Source organism: Strix aluco, chromosome Z (assembly GCF_031877795.1).
Source record: "Strix aluco isolate bStrAlu1 chromosome Z, bStrAlu1.hap1, whole genome shotgun sequence".
Taxonomy (NCBI): domain Eukaryota; kingdom Metazoa; phylum Chordata; class Aves; order Strigiformes; family Strigidae; genus Strix; species Strix aluco.
This window is the reverse complement of record NC_133971.1, coordinates 61,066,132-61,087,027: the sequence shown is the minus strand read 5'-3', so window position 1 is coordinate 61,087,027 and position 20,896 is coordinate 61,066,132. Positions and strand designations below refer to the sequence as shown.

Here is a 20,896-nt window from a genome sequence, read left to right as displayed (position 1 = left end):
AGATTGCTGTGCTTTGCCAAACTCACTGAAGTCCAGAGAGAAGAAGTTATCTCCAGTCATACATTATCAGTGAGCCTTTTGCAGAGAGAATATGGAAATGTGTATTCCTTATCTGTAGTGATATTACACAGGCCAGCAGACATACATTTCTGAAAAAATTGCTAACAAAATAACAGATATTCAAGTCATCTTAATAAGCAGGGATCTAACACCTTGCATGCTTTTGCCTGTTAAAAACCTTCCAACAGTGCAGGACTTTTGCTGACACAAGTGCTGCACTGCTTTGTGAGGGCTTGTCACAGCAAGACAACCCTCTCTTGCTGTGATTGCCCCTGTTGCTTTCTTAGAAAGTCTGTCAAACTACTTTCTTAGAAAGTCTCTCAAACCAGGGGGGGTCACAGAGAGAGGTCCTGACCAGGGAGTGTGAAGAGCCTGGGGTTAAATACGGATGCCTTTCAGTGTGTCTAACTGACTCTTAAAATGTGAGGCCCTTCTGGGTTTAATCACAAGGAATACAGATAAAGTGGATCCCACTGCACCTTTCATTCAAGCAGCACCGCTTTCAGGGTGCTTCCACACTTAGTTTCTGCTGTTTCTCTTCGGCATGTGTCTGTTTTCTTTGCTACCTGGCCCCTGTCATTCTGTGACAGAATGGCATGGGTAAGGGCTCTGCTGCCACCATACCAGAGCTGCTCACAACAGCACTGCCCAAAACGTGACCCAGAGGAAATGCTGCGAGGCTCCCTTCCACCTTCACAGAACACTTTGACCAAGTCATCCTTTCCCAGATGCCACCTCAACCTCCATCCATGTGTAGGAGATGCAGAAAGTGTTTTTCTTGCCCCTTCTCCCTCATTCCTGCCCACAGCAGCAAGCCTCACACGGAGCGGTGGGCAGAAGCCTCACCAGTGGCGGGAGCGGTGTTGTGTGACAAGCGTGGCAAGAAGCCAAGATGGCAGGAGATGACATGGGTACAAAGGGGGAAAGGGGAGGGAGGTGTCAGGAGGACAAATGTCTAGTTATCATTTTTGACTCCTTTAAAAGCATCTTTGCCCCTCAGACAAGGTCTTGTCTTACCAGCACCAGAGAAATTGGCACAGACTGTGATGAAAGTCAACTACCTCTTGCAACAGTGGAATCTGTAGCTGATCTTGGTCCAAGCACACAATGGTGTAGTTTTATCAGCATGAGCTTTCTCATATGCCTGGCAGGTCTGATTAACTTTTGCAAAACTGCAGCTGAAAGGAAGCAAACATAGTGTAAATGAAAAGGAGGGAAAAACAATAAAGGAAGAAACAATCTCTTTTCTGTCATGTTTGTGAACAGCCTTTACTGCTTTCCCTGGAGAGTCTGCATGCTTGGACAGCAAGTTACTGTGAATTAGTGAGGGTCACTGCCATTGATTAAATCTTCTGTTATGTTTCCTGGTAACTCCTGAATTATGGCAAGAGTTGAGCATATTAATTTAACATTTTTTTTTCGTTGACAGTTCTGATGGAGAAAATAATCTGCAAGTCATTTTGAGCAGATAATATTGAATTAAAATAAAATTCAGGAACAAAATGGCATCTCCCTTTTATTCCCAGTTTCAGACTGCTACATCGACAGGAATGTCAATAACCAGTTGAAGTCTTAAGCACAAAAATTTTGATCCTTGCAATTTAGGTTATTGCCTTCATTTATGCAAGATAGGGACTAGGACTATAATAAGTGAAATATGGTGAAAGAAGGAATATTGCCTTTTTATCTCATGCATCTGCAGCTCCTTTTCTTACATAGTGACAAAAGACTATAACCTTAACTCTTTAATGACAGAATAAAACTGTAAGCACAAATCTCAGTAGTAAGGCTGTTAATTAACACTATTTTTGTTGGAAAATGTAAAGATTGATATTTTTCAAAAATTCTTTCTCACTTTTGGGTAAATGCCTGAATATTTACATGTTTGCTTATGTAAATGTATGTATATATACAAATAAACACACACTCATAAAGGTATGTATTTTTGAACATACTGGTTTCAGAATGGTGTGTGGGCCTTTGTTTTTCAGAAAGCAAAAATTGTTTCAGTAGCATTTTGGGAATGCACTGGAATTTCCAAAATTATCGGGGGGGCAGGAGGGGGCGGGGACAACGGACAGGATGGAAAATGGAAACCAACATATAAGAAGACATTCTGGGGGAGATTTCTTTCTGGTCATGAAATCCTGGGCCTTACCTGATCCATCCCAGTGCCATCCTGACACACGTGCCTGCTCTGTGTGTAAAACCTTCATGGATGCCCTCCCCAGAGAAGGTCTCCCTCTCAGACTTTTTGCTGATGTCTGGCCTAAGACTTCCTGCCAGGGACTTGTTTTCCACACCAGCAGAGAGACATGGAAAAAGTTGTCACCTTCCTCTTAATCAGAAGCTCTTTAATTATTGAAGTCTTCTCTGTCCCTATCCTGTCTTCTACTGGTGGCCCAGCAGACACCACTTCATTTGCTTGTTCACTGCAGACCACATTTTCCCAACCACCATTGTTTATGCTGCTCTGCTCTGGGCTCAGTTTCCAGGGAAATCAGACTTTCCCTGGGCTTTGCTGGGATCAGGAAGCTTGCCTCATGTGTGGGACAGGCCATGCTCTGTCTGCAACAGGCAACTGCTTATCGGGCATGTGTGTATCCAGTTCTTTATACACACCTGTCATAATTACAGCCATGATGGTGCTGCTTGGTTTTTGTTTGATTTGAATAATAATTAAGGGCAATTGATGTCACCAAGTCTCCACAAACAGACAAGCAACAGATATCAAAACGTAATCAAACATGTTCCAGTTTGTTAAAACATTCTCTTGTACGGGACCATATTGGAGACCTGTTGGTGTCCTGATGAACACTCCTAATCCGCATGTTACAGAGAATCTTTTGGCCATGCTGGCCATTTGTTTCCTTGGACACTATTACAGCTGTTCAGGAAATAAAACACACTACAGCGAGAGGTGCTGAATGGGAATACTGGCTCTCTAGAGGTGCAGACCAACAACAGGGTGCAACTGAGCCAGGATGGACTCACAGGCTATCACCCATCAGGTGACCAGCTGTAGCTCCCCTTATTAGCCCTCCCCAGTTGTGTGGTAAAGGTGTTATCTTAAGCTCCAGGGGAAGTAAAGTTAAACTAGGTGTTTTACCTTACTGTGGGATAGAAGATGGTTTGCAGTTAACCCAGGGAGTCAAACAAAGAGTAGTGTCTCACAGAGTCACTGCATCTTCTTGTGAAGCCTGGGCTCAAAAATCAGTTACTAGTTTGGAATATTAGAGGTCTTTAACTTAGAAATCTCTAAATGGTTTGAGATTTACTCACACAAGAAACACTATTGCTACAACACAGTAGAAATTGAGATGCATCAACTAGAGCCCTTCAGTGAGTGGGAGCCATTGGCTGAACCTTTTCAATGCAATGTCCCCTTCTGGATCCAAAATACCCTTAATTGATATTGATTCTCTTGATGGGCTTCCAAGTCCATCTTGCCTCAGGGAAATGATATGGCCAAACTGAGGTTTGAGGTAGGTGTATAATGTGGGTTATAAAGGCTGCAGCAAAAGACTCTCACTTGGATTAGGGAAGCTGTCGAGCTTATATTTATGCTTTTTGCTTCCTGTCGCATTAGTTGTACCTGGAGCCTTTGGATAGCCCCTGACTTATAGCAGTTGAAATAAATAGATCAGCAAGATGCCCTCCCTTTCCCTTTCTGTATTACCTACCAAAGCTGTCTGCTGCAGCATGCTGTCTTGTGTGTAGGTGCACATGATCAATTAAGTGTTGTTAGTGCTTCATACCATATTCAAAAGCAGTACTTCGGTTCTCGCTAAGGCTGTATATGGCTTGCAGGTTGTAAGACCCACATAGGAGGACTCCAAAGGGCCAAACTAGGCTGTCATTAAATCACAGAATCACAGAATCATTCAGGTTGGAAAAGACCCTTGGGATCATCGAGTCCAACCATCAGCCCTACTCTACAAAGTTCTCCCCTACACCATATCCCCCAACATCACGTCCAAATGACGCTTAAACACATCCAGGGATGGTGACTCCACCACCTCCCTGGGCAGCCTATTCCACTCTCTGACCACTCTTTCTGTGAAAATTTTTTTCCTAATGTCCAGTCTAAACCTCCCCTGTTGCAGTTTAAAGCCATTCCCTCTTGTTCTATGGCTAATTACCTGTGAGAAGAGACCAGCACCAACCTCTCTACAATGTCCTTTCAGGTAGTTGTAGAGAGTGATGAGGTCTCCCCTCAGCCTTCTCTTCCTCAAACTGAACAGTCTCAGCTCCTTCAATTGCTCCTCATAGGATTTATTCTCCAGGCCCTTCACCATCTTAGTTGTCCTCCTCTGCACTCGCTCCAGCACCTCGATATCTCTCTCGTATTGAGGTGCCCAAAACTGGACACAATACTCCAGGTGTGGCCCCACCAGTGCAGAGTACAGGGGGACTATCACCTCCCTACTTCTGCTGGTCACACTATTTCTAATACAGGCCAGGATGCCGTTGGCTTTCTTGGCCACCTGGGCACACTGCTGGCTCATGTTCAGCTGTTTGTAGAACCTCCAGATCCTTTCACTTTACACATGATACACGTAACACACAAATGGTCCTTATATTTCAGGTTTTGGTGTAGAAGCATCACTAGTCTGGCTGGGGTTTTGCTCTCTGTGGCTTGCCTAGTTCAACTTGACTTAGCACTGTTTTCCCTTCTGAGAATGGCCTAATGACCAGCACGTTCTTTTATTTCTTTAGCGGTGCCTCCCAAATTGAAGGAAATGAAAAACCAAGAGGCTGCTGTGGGTCAGAAGCTAGTGCTAAGGTGTGAAACCACTTCAGAGTACCCTGCACTCAGATTCAAATGGTTAAAGAATGGAAAGGAAATAACAAAAAAAAACAGACCGGAAAATATCAAGATTCCCAAAAAACAAAAGTAAGTACGGAGATGTATCTCACAAGCAGGTCTGGGAGGGATGGGGAAAGTTGTTCACTAGAACACAAGCATTGAAATTGTTAATTGCAGTATCACAAAGCTAAAAGCTGTGTTACAGAGGAAGAAAATTTAAGGAAATAGACACTAACATATGGATGAAGTGGTAATATGGTATAAATATTTCATGAATAATTTTCTCTTTTCAATTTCTATTTATTTTCTGATGGTCAAAGGCTATCATTTTAACCAGTAAACCTTGGAGACAGGCCATTTTTAAGCTACTGACAAGAACAGAGGTACCTTATTTTTATTGTCTAAAATCGAAGAACATTTAAAATCATCGAAGCAATGTAGATTTGGAAATACTTTTGAGATTTGCTTTGCAAGCAGTCTAGTCCTTAAGAAAGGCTGAATGCTGTCTGCATTAGCTTTGAATGCCTTATGCAAGTTCGCAGTAGTCATTTACCAGAGGCATTCCTGCACATGCAGAACAAAGCATGGGTCTAGCAGATGTCGTCCTCCTGGCTGGGGAAAACTGTCCCCTGTGACTGATGACCAGTGCCAAAAGATGGTCTGATGCCTTGTTTTTGTGGGGAAGGAGAGGAAGCCACACAATGTATTTTCTGCATTGAGACAGAAGACTTTTGTTCTTTGGTCTCTACCTTGTGTTTAGGTTAAGAAGTTTCCATTGCGGATGCTCATCCAACAAAGGAAACTATGCAAATCTGTTTGAACACAGCCCTTCAACTCTCACTTCTGCTCTCAGTAGGCAGAGCTACCATCTGCTGCACTGGGCCATGCCTTCCCATTGTATGAGACACAGAGGATTTGGGGTGGGCTCTGCAAGAGATCTTTACTTCCAGGGTGTCAGGTGCCCCCATATTTTTTGTCAGGTGTCACATCCTTAGGCAAAACAGCAGCCAAAATCAAACAGGTGCTTGACTTTTCAGAGTTATTCAGGTTGAAAACCAGACATCCTGCCCTCTCTTTCAGTTTCTTGTACCCCAGCCTGGGGCATAAGGTGAAACAAGGCGAGGGAGCAAAGCACCATCACTGCAGCCGCCGTGCCATGGTCGCACAGACGGCAAGAAGGAACCTGTGATGTCTCCTTCCAGCATTTGTGAAATGGAGCTGTTCCAGGTGGCAGATAGCCTGGCAAATTGTCTGGACCCATTTGCAGGGCCATATGTCTCCTTCAGAGTTGTATTTTCAGTCTATTCTGTAAAGAAAATGTTCAGGTCAGAGCCTGGCCCTCAGCTTCCCCAGCAGCACAGTGAGGCCTGTGAGGGGCAAACAGTATTTTCTCCTCTTAGATTTTGGTTGATGCTGATTGACCAAACTCACGGGAGCCAGGATTTCACCTTTGGCGGCTGGGCTTTGTCAGTTCAGTATTGAATCAGTAACTGCCTTCTGCCAGCTCCCTTCTTCCTCTTTTTTTTTTTTTCACCACAAACTTTGAGGAGCTGGCAGGAGGGAAACTAGCTAATAGCTATTGATTAGAGCATGCATGTGGAACGTGTGAGACTATTTTTCAGGTTGATGTGCCAAAATATGTTTAAAATTCCCCAGAAGATACATAATAAAAAAAATAAAATTGGGCCTTTTTCTGGAAAATTGAAATCTGAAGTCCTGTTTCCCCACCATAAGTGGGCGGAGTGTAGGCTTTGACCTGGATTTTACACTTCTGTGTGCTACCCCAGCCACAAGGGTATTACTCATCTTTGGAATTTCTTTCTTCTATTATCTGTTTTAAAACAGAAATATCAGTGTGGAACAGAGAAGCCCTTCCATTTAGAGATGTGAAAGTCACTAGATGTAGAGTACAAAAAGGGGAAAGACGAGGGATGTCTGCTGATAAAGAAGGATTTTCCTTGCCTTTCTTCTTTGAGATTCTAGTCTGGGGACACATCAGTGCTTTGCCACTTCTTTTGCTGTTCATGTGTGCTTCCAAGACTGAGTAGATGTGAACAGCTTAAGAGGAGATGGATTTTATTTTGATGAAAAATGGGACAGGCACATGTTCTAAAGCTAAGTGGGGAAAAATGCAGTGCAAATGAATGCATAAAATGACATGCAGATTGCAGTAAGCAAAGCTACATTAAAAAGATCCCATCACAAATGAAAGGAATATCAATGATTAAGGAGATTCTTCCCCCCCTTATTTTCTGTGGGTTTTTTTCATGACAACACATTGATAAATGTTTGTCATGTTCGTATACTGCCATATTATTACAACAAGCATTTTAGTGTGATTTTTTTACTATTACCAAGTGTGGGAAACATCAACTAGGGAAACTAGAGTATTGTTGAGCTGTCTGGGATTAATGTCTATTTTAAAGGTCAAATGGCTACATAAAAAATAGGCTACTGAAGAGCCATTAGCATGCAGGGTACTGCAGTCTTATTGATTCCTTCATTCCAAGCACTTTCCTCATATTTATAAAAAACCTCACAAAGTTTGTAAGTAGTTCCCAGTGACCAGAAGTGACTTTTGGTAATGTCATATTGTGCAATAAATCACTTTTCCCATTGTGTGATGGCAGAATAAAGCCTGTCCATTGTTGGGAGAAAAATAAATGTTTCTGAGTTCTGGATATTTAGCTTTAGGTATTTTAACAAATTGCAAAGATGTCTGGCAGAATGATGAAGTGTCTAGATTATAAATTTAAAATTAAGACCTAAGCTTGGCACTTGGAGTAGGCATGGAAAAGATAACACTGCAGCTTTATGTTTATTTGGTGCATTTGGCCAGTGTCAATACTACTGGTTTGAAGGATTTGCAGAAGTGGGGCAGACGCTAACTGTGTTCTCCTAGTTTGTTAAGAGTTTAGAACAGTGTGTGGCAATGCAGACTTCCTCAAAGCTTAACCTTCTGAAGACTGCATGTAAAATGAACTTTGGGGATCAGTCCTCTAAGCTCCCTAGGATAATTTCAGGGTGGTTGAGTCAGAGAGCACAGAGCCCCGACATGCCATGGCATGACAGTACAACAGGTGAATCACTAAATGACTGTGCCTGTTCCCATTACACTGGAAACTCAAGAGAAACTGAATGAGTTTAAATTTTAATGAAAGGCATTTCAAGCACTCACCTTCTACCTCAAATTTGTCACAGAGTAAGAGCGTGCAGTCAGTGAGTTTCTGATGCTCTAGCTGATGCGTGATTGATTGATTTGTGTGTCCAAGCTCTAAGTTGTTCCTTTGTGTCAATGGAGATACAGAAAAAATCAGGCAGCTGACAAGGGCTTTTCACCTGCTAACTTTCCCATGCCTGTCTGCTTGTACTGGTAACGTTTCATTTTCCTTCTTTGATTTCAAACCCAGTTGAAGCCTGCACATTTTTGTTTTGAGTAGTGTGCTGTACAGAGTCAGGCTCTCTTCATTACATAAATATAGACTCTTTTATCAGGGTTGGGTTTTTTGGTCAGAGGGAAGTTGTTTGCCACTTCACCTAGCTGATGGCTTTGGTTGCAACAGTGCATGGGAAAACTTTGTGTGCAAGTGCCTTGTACCTTGGGCTTCATCCAAGCTTAGCCTGGATATTTGCCCGCAGACAGGCAATTCTGGATGACAGATGGAGATTGGAAGCAAAATGAATTCAAGCAGTCAGATAAGGTGGCTGGGACTGCACTCTGCAGATGCATTTCCTTCCCTTTCATGAATACAAGCTCAGCAGTGTCACAGTGGCAATGAGCTAAAGATATAGCAAAAGCAAATCTTATAGGGAGAGTCATTTTTTTGTGGAACATGGTATAGGTTGAGAAAAGGACAAGCATTTGAATACAAAATTCCTTGTCAGGGACTTTAAGTGAGTGTTGTTGGAGTACTGTATTCCTAGGGAGCTGTTTTATTCACAGTCATTAATAAGTCATCTTCTGCTCTGACTGTTTTGAATTCTGTCCTGGTACATCTCGATAATATTCTTACGGCTATAAAAATTCATATTATTTCTCCTCTCTCAGAGAGAAAACTCCTTACAGAGTTTTTCTAAAAACAAGAGTAAATTTGGCTTGTTAGAAGTAGATTTATTAGAAATATGGTTGCTTCACCTATTTTAATATAATCTTAAAATCATAAAAGGAAGACACAATTCCTCACCTTTTCCCATAGGTATCATGTAAAACAAAGAATAAAAATAAATGTGCAAAGCAAAGAGTTTCTTCTAAAAGTCAAGAGTGCCACAAAGGTAGTTTGCATCGATATTACTTAGTATCATATGGAGAGGAAAAGAGACTGCAGCAGACCTACAGCGAGTGCCCAAATAAAAGTGATACGGCTGCAGCTGTGCTTCTTGCTTGTCACTGGGTTATGTTACAGTGAGTCCCTAAAAAACCTGAGTGTGTTTACATTGCCTTTTGAAGCATCCTGAGGCAACAGCCTGCCCTCCATCTAGACAAATGTCTACAAGCATGGTTGAAAGATAACCTGTGCAATATTGCATGTCCACGCAAGCTGTTGGGTGCTGCAGATTACTGCCAGACATTTGTGGGCAGGCCCTCAACAGGCTGTTGCAAAGTCAGGTGTGTAGATGGCTGGCAAGAAGATTAAAGAGCAGGTCATTTTTCCTGTGGTACAAGCATAGCTGTTAGTCAGGTGCAGAATTCCCACGCAAAGAGATGGTAGCTTTCACCTTCTGGGTACTTCTGTCAGTGTCTCAACTGCGTTTTTCTCATATATTCATGGTTGCCACCAGCTAGAGTCTGTTCTTGTATGCCATCTGAAATGCAGCCGAGTTAATTCAGCACTGGGAACTGGGCTCCTAACATTGCCTGAGAAGGAAGCCCAAATAGTCAGCTATTCAGTTGTTTACCATTTGAACAAACCCGAGCAAATTGCTAATCCTAGTTTGGCTTCTCCTCCTTCTTGCAATCCTGGTGGCCTCAAGAAAGCAGACCTCTTTCATGACATGAGGGGAAACTCTTGTAATGTGGGTTTCTAGCACAGCTGGGGTTCACCTAGCACACTGCTTTCATCCCATGGCAGCCACAGTGCTGACTCCTTAAGTAGTAGGACCTTCATATAGAGGCAAGGAAGGCTGAGCTGACAGTAAGCAGATGTTTGATAGCAGATGCAATAGTTTACTCTGCTGGAGGGAGGAATAGCTCACAAGTATTGGTTGGAAGGTGGCATTGAACATTTTGGTTGCTCCAGAAGCCCCCCTGCTACACAGACTTGTTTCTGGTCTGAACCCAGCCCTGCTCACTGGTTCACAGAAGGGGTAACCAGTTGTCATCTCTGCATGGAGAGTTAGGAGACATGGCTGCCCAGAAGCAAAGCAGCTCCTCAAATGTTGCTTAGCTCAGCAGTCATCACTAGACATGCTGGTGACTATGAGCTTTTAGGGTGAAGAACCCCCTGCCTCCTGGGATCAGTCTTTCCTGTTGGGGTAGGCCGATTTAGGGAATCCACACTCATGCACTCCACTAAATAACTATTCTGTAGATAAATGAACAGGCTTTGCCACAGGCAAAATCTTTCCTGAAGCACTTCTTTTAAACAGAAACTGGGAACAGTAATAATATGTGTATTTTCCCCTAGCTAGTCATTCTCCACAATCTAGGTAATGGGATTACTGCCATCACATGAGTTGGGGACCCCTTGAATGACACCAGAACATGTTCCTGCCAAATTAATGGGCAGGCAGGAGTTCTGCATTTTAAAATCTAATCTTAAAACCTTGCAGACTGATTAAATTACATCTCTGAGCCAGGAACAAAACATAGCTTCATGCAAATTGTGCTCCTGCCCATAATTTTTTGTTAGTGCTGGAGAATGATTTACTATTGGTGTTTCAGAGGTTGTTAAAGAGAGTGGTGTGTCCTAATCTCATGATTATTTAGTCAGATGTTGGAAACTACAGTGTTTATCCAGAACTCTGTCACTGGCAATATGAACCTATAGGAAAGGGTTATCTATTTTAATATTACACACATCTCTGTGGCATCTGGATAGCAAACAATTCAGCTGAGAGGGGAAGGTTGCTTTTCAGATTTCCTTTAAGAACAAAGACTCTTCTCAAGCAGAAAAGCATGAACAAGTGTCTTCATTTGAGTTCATTAATATGCGTGTTTTCCAGAAGCCTTTAAGAGAGATATTTTTTTATTCTCCTCCCTTCTTTCAAACCTGGATAGTGTTAATCTGTCAGTAAGAATGGAAGACAAGACTCTTTGCTGAAAAGAAAAAAAGAGTGCATTAGCCAATGCAGTGACTGTTACTCAGTACAGGATGTTTACATGTTTTTTCTGATTTCACAGGAAATACTCTGAGCTTCACATTTACAGAGCCACGTTGGCTGACGCTGGGGAATATGCATGCAGAGTGAGCAGCAAACTAGGGAATGACAGTACTAAAGCCAGTGTTATCATCACAGACACCAATGGTAAGGTCAACTCTTTATTTTACTATCATGTTCAGAAAGACCATCTATTAGAGCTGCCACCAGAACAAAAGGGTCTGGAGGAGAGGAAAGCTTTGCAAGTGAAGTGGAAGCGGAAACACTGAAATCTGTTAGGTGTACTAAGAAAATTAATCAGACCTGGCTCATCTGCTGTGTAGTTGAGATGTTCAGTTTTCCTTACCCAGACAAATAGGATGCCTCCTACGGATCTCAGGAGAGATCAGCATTTTCCGTGAGACACTTTCCAACACCAAGTCTAAGACACAGTCTGAATAGTCAAGATAAGAAGAGGATGAAGGGAAGGGAATTTTATTCTAATTCCCATAGTATACGAGAGTACCAGAGGCACTGTAGGCCTGTGGGGAAGCTTTCATTTAATATAAAACATGCCCTAGTCTGAACTTCTAAACCAGCAGGCCTCTCTTTCTCTTTAAGTAATATTTGTATGGGGCTGATTGCCACCATTTTTATTTTCACAGATGTTTATAGGTTTTTCTTTTGATTTCTAAAATAATAAAAGCAAAGGCATGAATTAATTTAAAGGCATATTATTCAAAGGCATGAATTTAATTCAGGTACTTTAATTCAGGTATTGTGATTTGAACTTATTTCTTGAGAAGCAGAGCTTCTTATGAGGCAGATAACATTCAGACTTACCCAGATGATTTAAAATTATTATAGATTGCTATTTTTGCAGGGCTTCTTTCCATTTCATTTACAGGAAGTTCCAATTGCTTCTGATGGAATTTCGTGAGCGTTTCTATTGTACACAAATGTTTCAACAATACTCTTTCTCCCTGTGAGTGCATTGGAGGCTGCAGTTCAGCTGAAATCTTGTTTCTTAGATTTTTTAATTCAGCTCCGATAATTCAAACTCCAGTGTCCAGCCGGTTGTGAAGTATCAAACAAACATGCCTTCATTAGCAAACAAAGCAGAAGTTCTGCATGTATCTGAGATGGGTGTAAAGATGTTGTAATGGGAATTTATGAGGGTTGCCTTTCTGTTTCACATTATCCTCTGAAACAGGAGATAGGCATTTAAATAGGTAGAAAACCAAATGTAAACCTTTGCCAGTGGGATTTTTCTTTGGCTATCTGATGTTTTGTTGTCACGCAGCCATTGCTCGACTGTATTCATTTTGTGTATTTGCTATTCTATTTCATCAACTAAAGAATCTCAGGTGCTAAGATTTCATACTAGCTGTATGGTATTACAATCACGATCAGATGTCAGGAGACTGATATAAAAGATCAAGTGTTATTTACCAGAATGTTATTAGGAGGAAAAATGGGTAGGTGTTTCTGTGTGGCTTTGTAAATGCTCTTGGTTTCCATGAATACAAATTTTGGTTGCTCATTAGCTGCTTACATGGAAAGCTCCTATACTGTTTCCAAGACACTGGAGTTTCCAAAACTCAGCTGTAGGCACTGTGCCTGGGAAGTGATACAGATAAATGCAAAAAAAAATTGTTTGGCCTTCCACTATTACTTTCTTAGACAAGGAATGTTGTCATGGCTGGCAAGTGGATGTGGAACCTCATTCCTATGCTTCTTGACATGGATTTTTCAACTTCCTTTTGGGCTGTGCTGGATGACAGCAAAACACCCCTGCTATGGGAAGACGGGAGCTAGGTTTTCAATGAAAACATTTTCAGGCAAACCCTGTTAATGTGCATTTATAACTGTTACATTAGAATCTGTCTAATCTTGTTGTGAAATGTAAGTTGTTTAAAACATGGCCGTGCATGCAAACTCCCTTGAATGCGGGACAAACTTGGATCCAATCTAAACCTAGCAGCTGGCTCTTGTCTGTAAAGATCTGAACTGGAAACTCAGTGATATCTGAACTGGAACATCTCAGTGATACTTGATAATCTAGAATCAGGCATGGCACCATTCATTGGTTGAGTAAATCAATCATGCATATTAGGTTGCTACACATACATCTGAGTCCCCTCTGCTTACTGTTGCTTATAAATTACCAGTAAACTTTTTCCTTATTTTCTTCTTAACGATGGAATTTTCCACCTGGATTTGAGGAACAGCATGAGCAGCATCTGGCGACTTAAGAGCAATGGATCCCTAAGGGCTCGGAGGGCAACATCTGCTTTGCAAACAGGGACAGACCTCCTGCATGGGTGACCTTCTCACCCTTCCTTCCCCCACATTCCCTGACCTCTTCCCCTTGCTAGCTTAATGACAGATTTGGGATCCAAACTCGGTAATGAGCCCTGAAGGGCAGTCATTACTCAGGTCCTATATATCTGTGAGGTCCTGCACTATTTGTAAGAAAGGGAGAGTTTAAAAAAAAAAAAAAAGAAAAGAAACAAACCACAACACAGTATGTTTAGCTCTTATTTGTTATTTCCTGCTAATGGGCTTTTGGAGAAGACCTTGGGGTCCAGTGCAACACAGAAGCCCCTGTAGAAAACTGAGATGTAGATATCTGGGAGGGCTGAACCTCTCTGGGTAGGTAGGGAGGTTGTTTCCTTCCACCTACAGCAAATAGGGTAACAATGGGGTAAAAAATGGTGCATCAGAGGGCCCGACTTTCTTATGGTCATCCTGACCTGCTCTGCTATGTGAATCATAATTTTAGTTATGACTTTTAACTTAATGACCTCACCTGGCCATGTTTATTATGTGTGCCCTGCTATCCACAAACTTGATCCTCCTTTCCCTTTATGCTGGGTGCTTTAAGACCAAGGGTAAGATAAGGTGATGGCATTTCTGGGCATGGGTTTATTTTTCTTTCCACCAAGAGATTAGTTACTGCTTTTCAGTATAAAAATCTTGGTTTTAATTCCCTAGAATTTTGTCAAACTTTAACTATTTTAATTGAAATTTTTTTTGTTGGTGTATGCCACAAAAGAAAACTCTAGAGCCAGACCAAAGGTCTATCTAGTGTGATCCCTTGTCTCTAACATCAACTAGCAATGGGCATTAGGAAAAAACACACGAAGAACAAGGCAACTATGTTGGGTTTTTTGCCCGAGAACAGGAAAAGCCACTCTTTTGCCACTAAGGTCACATGTCTGAAAATTGCTATTTTCAATTCCATGCTCCAAAGCATAAAAAACCCCCAGTATTTCTCAATAAAAGAATTGTAAAAATGTCTTTGTTGTTTTCGGTGAATAAAGAGCTTTATTTTTCCCTGATCTCATTCCCAGAAAAGGTAAAATCTTCTGTCTTAAACAGTAATATCCAATGCAATAGTAATTTGTGTCCTTCTTGTTGTTACTGTTATTATTATTATTGCTGTTACTTAAAACTGCCAGATTTGCTCTTGTGCAAGTTTTTGCTACACATAAACGCACACAAAATATATTAATCTACATAGTCTTTTAAATTTTCTCATTTTTATTGAAAGAAACATAAAGCCTTGTCTATAGAGCCATACATGTGGATTAAAAATGCAACAAATATAAAAACAGGTAGACAAACACTATTTTTTACTAGTCTTAATAGCAACCAGTGGGAGCTATTCTGCTTTCTTTAAAATTTATAATGAGTATAACTTGCCGACATGATATGAGATGCCTCTTATTTTCATTCACTCCTATTCATGTATGCTCCCCTAAGAAAGATTGTAATTGAGGTCAGAATAGAGGCATGAAATTCTCCTGGAGTTGTATAGATACTGCACAGGTTTGCTAATGCAATAATAACTTTTTTCTATCCTAATTTCTCACTTTAGCCAGGCAAAATTCTTGGAGTGAATTTTTCCAGGAAGTTTCTCATGAACATAAGACTTTACTAGGCTTAATAAATAACACTGAGAGAATACTTCATACCACAGCCAAAGCTTTCAATTTCACATTTGAAAACTTGCTCACAAAACCCCTCATTTAGACAACTAAGTAAGTGCTTGTTTTCTAAAGTGTTGACATGCCACAGCTCCAGCTGAATGTGGTGTCAGTCTTTTCCATTAAAACCTGTTGACCTAAATCTTTTGCCTCACTAAGGATCTTTGCAGTGCTGAGCATAACTCAGGGTGCAAAAGGGTGGATTCCTGCAGAGATATTTCAGAAGTTAGAAGTTTGTGGTGCTGCATAACTGCTGGGTTGTGTGCAGGGTATTGTGTGAGCACTCATCCGTATTGTGTGAGCACTCATCCTGCATGTCTGTGCAAAGTGAGTAGATGTAGTTTGAGTCATCAGTGGGAGTCGCTGGAAGAACTTTGCCTGAGTTGAAGGGAACAAGAAGTGCTCAGGTGATTGGTTCATGTAACTCAACTGTAGGCAGAGGTAAGCCTTGGTAAATTCATTATCTATGCAGTCAATGGCCTGTGCAGGCTTCTGGTTCTGCATCCATAGGGCTTGCAGTGGTACTAACAGCTCCAAGTTACACATAGTTACAGATGACCTGGGGCCATAGTTTGTTTTTAACTGGCTGGAGTAATGGGTCAAATTCTGAACTGGTGCAAATCATCATGCCTGGTCCAATGTCATTGATTTGGGCCTCCACATAGAAAGAAATGTGCCCATCACTCACCTTGGCTCAGCAATTCCCCTAAGAGTAGCTTTGAACATTTCCTTGCAATTTGATGTATTTGAATTGAGGGTGGTGCTGTTTCAATCTGATTTGGGGTGGTAGTTTCTTGGAGGACCAGGGAAAAAGTTAAAAGCACAGTAGTTTTAAGAAACAAAAAGTCAGTTTATCCATTGGATCTTCCTTTGTCCTTGACCACATGTGCGTGCATGCCTCTGAGGCCTTACTCACCTTCAACACAATTGATCCCTATTCTGCTGTCTGTAGACCGAGTAACAGAGGTCTCAGATACTGCCCTTTTCTTCAGGTGTGTACTAGCTTGTGTCATTCTTCATATAATTCAGAATGTGTAGCCTGAATGAGGCTTAAGTCACAAGGCTTAAGTCCTGTATCACTGCCAGAAAGTAAACCTCAGGATGACAGAAAACTTGTTTGCAGCTCTAACTACCTGTGATGTTCATGGTGTCTGAATCCTCCTCAGAGCTCAGGTTGTTGTCTGTGTCAGGGTTGTCAGAGCTACGTTCAAGACCTGAATCAAAACCCATGAGATTAACCAAGTCCTTCCAGTTTGCTCAAGCAGGCTTTTTCTGTCAGGCCTTTGGCAAGCTAACTGGGGGAAAAAAAAAGGCTGTGAGGGCATGCAGAGGGATTTTCACAACAGTAGCTCTAGGGCTGTTAGATGTTTGGTTATCACTGGAGAAAAGGCCTTTCCTGAGAAGGAGGACCTCCTACCTCACTCAAGGCATTACAGCAGAGGTTGTTGTCCAGGCACTGAGTTGTCTCAGCAGCCCAAACAAAGCTTCCTACCTGGAAGGATGGATCAAGATATCAAGCCCAGCAAGGTGGTAGGTTGCTCTGAGTCCTGTGGGAATTGAAAGGGGCTCTTCTTCATCTTGCCAGAGGAGACAGCAGGAGATGGAGCTGGCCAGAGTACTAAGGAAAGGGGACTGAGAGACTGCAGGGATCTGTCCATTAAAGTGTCACCAAACAAGGATCTCTTGTCCATCCTTCAATATTTTTACATAAGAAAACCCCAGGACAAACATATCCAGTTTCAGAAAACAGTACTTCACCAAAACTAAGTGCTCCTAGAAGCACCAGGAGACAGAAGTGGATGGAGCATCTGAGGTAGCTGTTCCTCATGGGGACTTAAACATGATGTCTCCATACCTTAGCAGACTGCAGCAGCAACTGCAAGTGTCATGACTGAAAAATGCTTCCAGCTCTTCTACTTTGGGCAAGTACTGACAGCCCCCTACAATCAGCCTTTTTTCTCTCTCCTTCTTGTGTTCAGATGGCTTGTTGTGTGGATCCATGATAGCCTTCTTGAGTGGAGTAAAATGTCTCTCTTACTGTTGTGGTGTACTGTCCTCAGTATGCAATACACACAAATTTTGCGTCTTCCAAATGTTAGCATCCACTGTTAATGTTGCTAACATGAATGTCAGTAGCGGGTCTTGGTAATGTGTGACTTTGACACATGTTTTCCAAATGTATTTCTTGGCACATTTCAGGTGTGGGAGGCTCTAGCTGTATTTTCCACTGGCAGGGAAGCTTCCCACTGGCATTTGTACTGACAGAGCTGGACTGGGAAGGCAGCAGTAAGAAATGCTCCATCAAGCTCCACACAGACACTAAATAAAACATGTTTTCTTTAATGGTGAAAGAAGAATTTGCTCCAGTTATGCCACATCCTGAGCTACACAGCTGTCAGACCTGTTGTCTCCTGTTGTGACTGAGAAAGGTTAATTGCTCAGACAACCCAGCTGCACAATAGCAAACTGCCTCCATACCCAAAAAATGGTCCTGAAAGCTGCCTGGCTACAGGCTACTGTGTTCTAAGACCTAGTGCAAAGGTTTTGACCTTAAAAATTCTACTTATGATGCTCATTTCAATGCCACACATCACTGGCTATCAGGGAAATGCTGCTTAACATGTTCTCTCAGATTAGTGAGATGAAACTGGGACATATTGCCCAGGCAAACAAGATAATTGCCAAAGAAAACTGGACCAAAACAGCAAAAATACAAAAGAAGAGCTAGCAAGTAAGAAATTAAAATACAGGCTCAACATTGAGGTTTAATGAGAGGGATGTTGAAGGGAAGACAGTTGGATTGAGTTTTGTCTCTGGCCAAGTTTCTGTGGACAGTGAGCAGAGAGTCACCTGATTTGGAATCACAGAACAGAGTAAAAACATTCCTAAGTTGCCTTTTCCTAAATCTCTCATGCAGTTTTTTTCTAAATTCTTTTTGGTCGGCCTACCAGAGGATTCTTGGTGTGCCTTGAAGTTTCAGGACAAGACTTCTTCCCTGGCATTTGTGGCCCTTCTCCAGTTGTGGAGTTGAAACTTTTGCAGCTGTGTTGAACTGCATCACTATGAGGCTGAAAAGTGTTTTGAGAACTTGTAGAAGACCAAGTTTGTTGATGCATACAACTGAAGGGTGATTTGTTCACACCTAGGAAATTGCACACAGTTGTGGCTTGTGGGGTTAGTAGCACACAGGCAGATGGATGGTGTCATTGGAATGAGGTCTCTGTACAACTCTGTGAAGCCTAAACAAAGGCTTTCTGATTTTTGATTTCTCCCATCTGCATTCTGCAAGGCATTAGCAGGGATCTAAGCACAGCAACATCATCCACCATAACCATCAGCCAGTTCAACAAGTAGGTGCAAGAAGTCCATGGCTGTATGTCATTAGTAATATCATATATCTGTAGGACCAGTATGGAAGAGCAACTTTTCTCATCTCTTCAGCAAAGTACCTGCTTAATTTTCATCACAGGGCCCCCAACAGTCATCCCTTGAGGGACTGGGTTTGCATGTGTGATTTAGAAAATTTCCCTGCAGTGGCAAGTGACATTACTGGAGGTACTTACCAGCAATTCAAGTGATATGAAGAGGAACATGTCTTTGCAAAATTTAACTGCCTAGAAGCATAAGGAGTGAATACTCACACTGACGCCTTCCAGAAGCAGAGCCATCTGCATGATTTCTCCTGTTGCTGCTGATAGTTATTCCCAGAAGAGAATGAGAAATTGAACAACTGGCTTCTTTCAGAAGAAACAGGCTTATTTCTTCAGTTCTACTAGTAGACACCATCATTTTTCAATTTTTCCCAAAATGAAACATTTGCAAGATGGTGTCTGATTTGCAGCCTCTGCCCACTGAAGCAGAATTTGAGCTTGCTTCTTTGAGCACCTTTTTCCCATTTACCTCGTCCATTCTTGGAGCTGAATGCTGTTAGAGGATCATCTGACTCCACATTATAACTTCTTGTTGCCTCTTGTGTTTTCCAGAGAGCACCAGCAAGATACCAGTATCAACAGAAGGGACAAAAACTTCTTCACGTAAGTTGAATTAACAGAGTCTTTCTATCTCTTTATTTCCTCTTGAAACTGCTTCTGCAGCTCTGAAACTGCTCCCTCTTAGCAGAGAACAATTCACCTACATCCAGCATCTCAGTACCTGCATATCACCTCGAATACTGGAGCTACTTCAGGGACTGAGAAATGAACAAAGAAGGGGTTAAGCATGCTTTTAATATCCTGGAGCTGTATTGAGGATGCTAACGTGGCCTGCAGTTGTCAGCCTGCAGCAGTGCAAGTGAAAAAATATTTGAGTTGTTAGGAACTGTGTCTAGAAAAAGCACTTTTTGCTTCTGTTCCTGTAAATCCTAGCAGCTGCATACAAATTTGCAGAGTGTGTAGATACATTGATGTTTCCTCCAGATAGTCTGTTGCTTAGACTGCTTTGTTCCTTAGGGCTCTAATTTCTGACATTTCTGCAGGGTCTGTGACAGGTAACTAACTCACTGTCAGTAGTTCAACCACTTTTGAAGCTGCCTTGGCACACTTAGAGCCTTCTCGAGATGGTTTCCTTTCAGGCTAGTGGAATTTTGCTTTCAGCATCCTGCCTGCAGTTACAGATTGCACACCTCCAGAGTTACTCCTGGAACTGACCCCAGTGAAAAGTCACTTTCATTATTTTAACTATTAAGAGTTACTTTATATACGGCTGCAATACAGGCAGTTGTCTCTACCGCTGAGTTTGGCTGAGGGAGCTGTGGATAGGCATGTGCAAGTCAAGCATCCCAAGGATTTACAAGATGCACATATCCTGCTTGGCAGAGAGGCTGGGGTCCTGCTAGCTTTTTTGAGAAAGCTGTGTCTGGCAAAGACAGGTTTTAGTGTGAGATGACAGTGTTTGTAGGCTAGATCAAGGAAAACAGTGTGATTGCCAGCTTTTGCATTTAGCATGCGTGCAGCCTTTCCTTTGATGAATCTGCGTGTGTGGCGACCTACTTCTGAAATCTTGGCACTACTGCCTAATAGAAGAGCCATTGGATGTGCCCATATTCTTTCATGTTCTCAGTGAGGCCTGTCACTGGTGCTTCACTGGATATGTGTGAGACCACATAGCTGATAGCAAGTGTCCTGTAACCATTGGAACCATTTTTGTTCAAAAGAGGTGACACGCTCATCACTGACTCTGCTGGGCTTGCCTTGTCTTTTCACTTGTGCAGCAAGAATGCAGTCCCTCCACCTCACTCCCTTCTTTCCCATGAACTAAATTCCTTGTTCTTGAGTGGTCTCTTTTCCTGCTTATGTCCCTTCCAGTGCCTGCTGTTACAGTACTGTTCTCCTCTTTTCTGCTATTGTACCACTGGAGAGGAGGAAGCTGAGATGTTCAAAAGGCTGGCTGCATTCCTAATGAATTGCTGCACTGTCAGATTTCATGCCACATGGCACATCACACTGTTGTCCTGAAGGAGATCAGAAAGCAGTATGTTCAGTGACTGATTGTTGAGGTCTTCTCATGGAGCTCTGAGTAGGTCTTTGCTATGTGGATGGAGCAGAGAACTGCTCAGTCCCAAATCCAGCCAGGTGCTGTTTTTCCCACTGTTCTCGCTCATCCCTGGGTCCAGACAGCTGACCAGTAGTGTCTGGAGTTTTGATCACTGCTGATTTTTTTCAGTCCTTGCAAGTGTAAGGAAGATATCAGTGTGTTGCTTCTTTAATTGAAGATATGCTACAGTGAGATGCTGGTATTT

General features: G+C 42.1%; 1 protein-coding gene across 2 annotated transcripts in view; it reads left to right on the top strand.

Moving 5' to 3' along the window:
* NRG1 (neuregulin 1) overlaps positions 1-20,896 on the top strand; it is a 305,415-nt gene that overhangs the window by 146,801 nt on the left and 137,718 nt on the right. For both annotated transcript variants that reach the window (XM_074812991.1, XM_074812990.1), the window contains exons 2-4: positions 4,780-4,957; positions 11,211-11,335; positions 19,143-19,193. In XM_074812991.1, coding sequence (XP_074669092.1) covers positions 4,803-4,957; positions 11,211-11,335; positions 19,143-19,193 — 331 coding nt within the window. In that variant the 5' untranslated portion in view covers positions 4,780-4,802. The remainder of the gene's footprint in view (positions 1-4,779; positions 4,958-11,210; positions 11,336-19,142; positions 19,194-20,896) is intronic.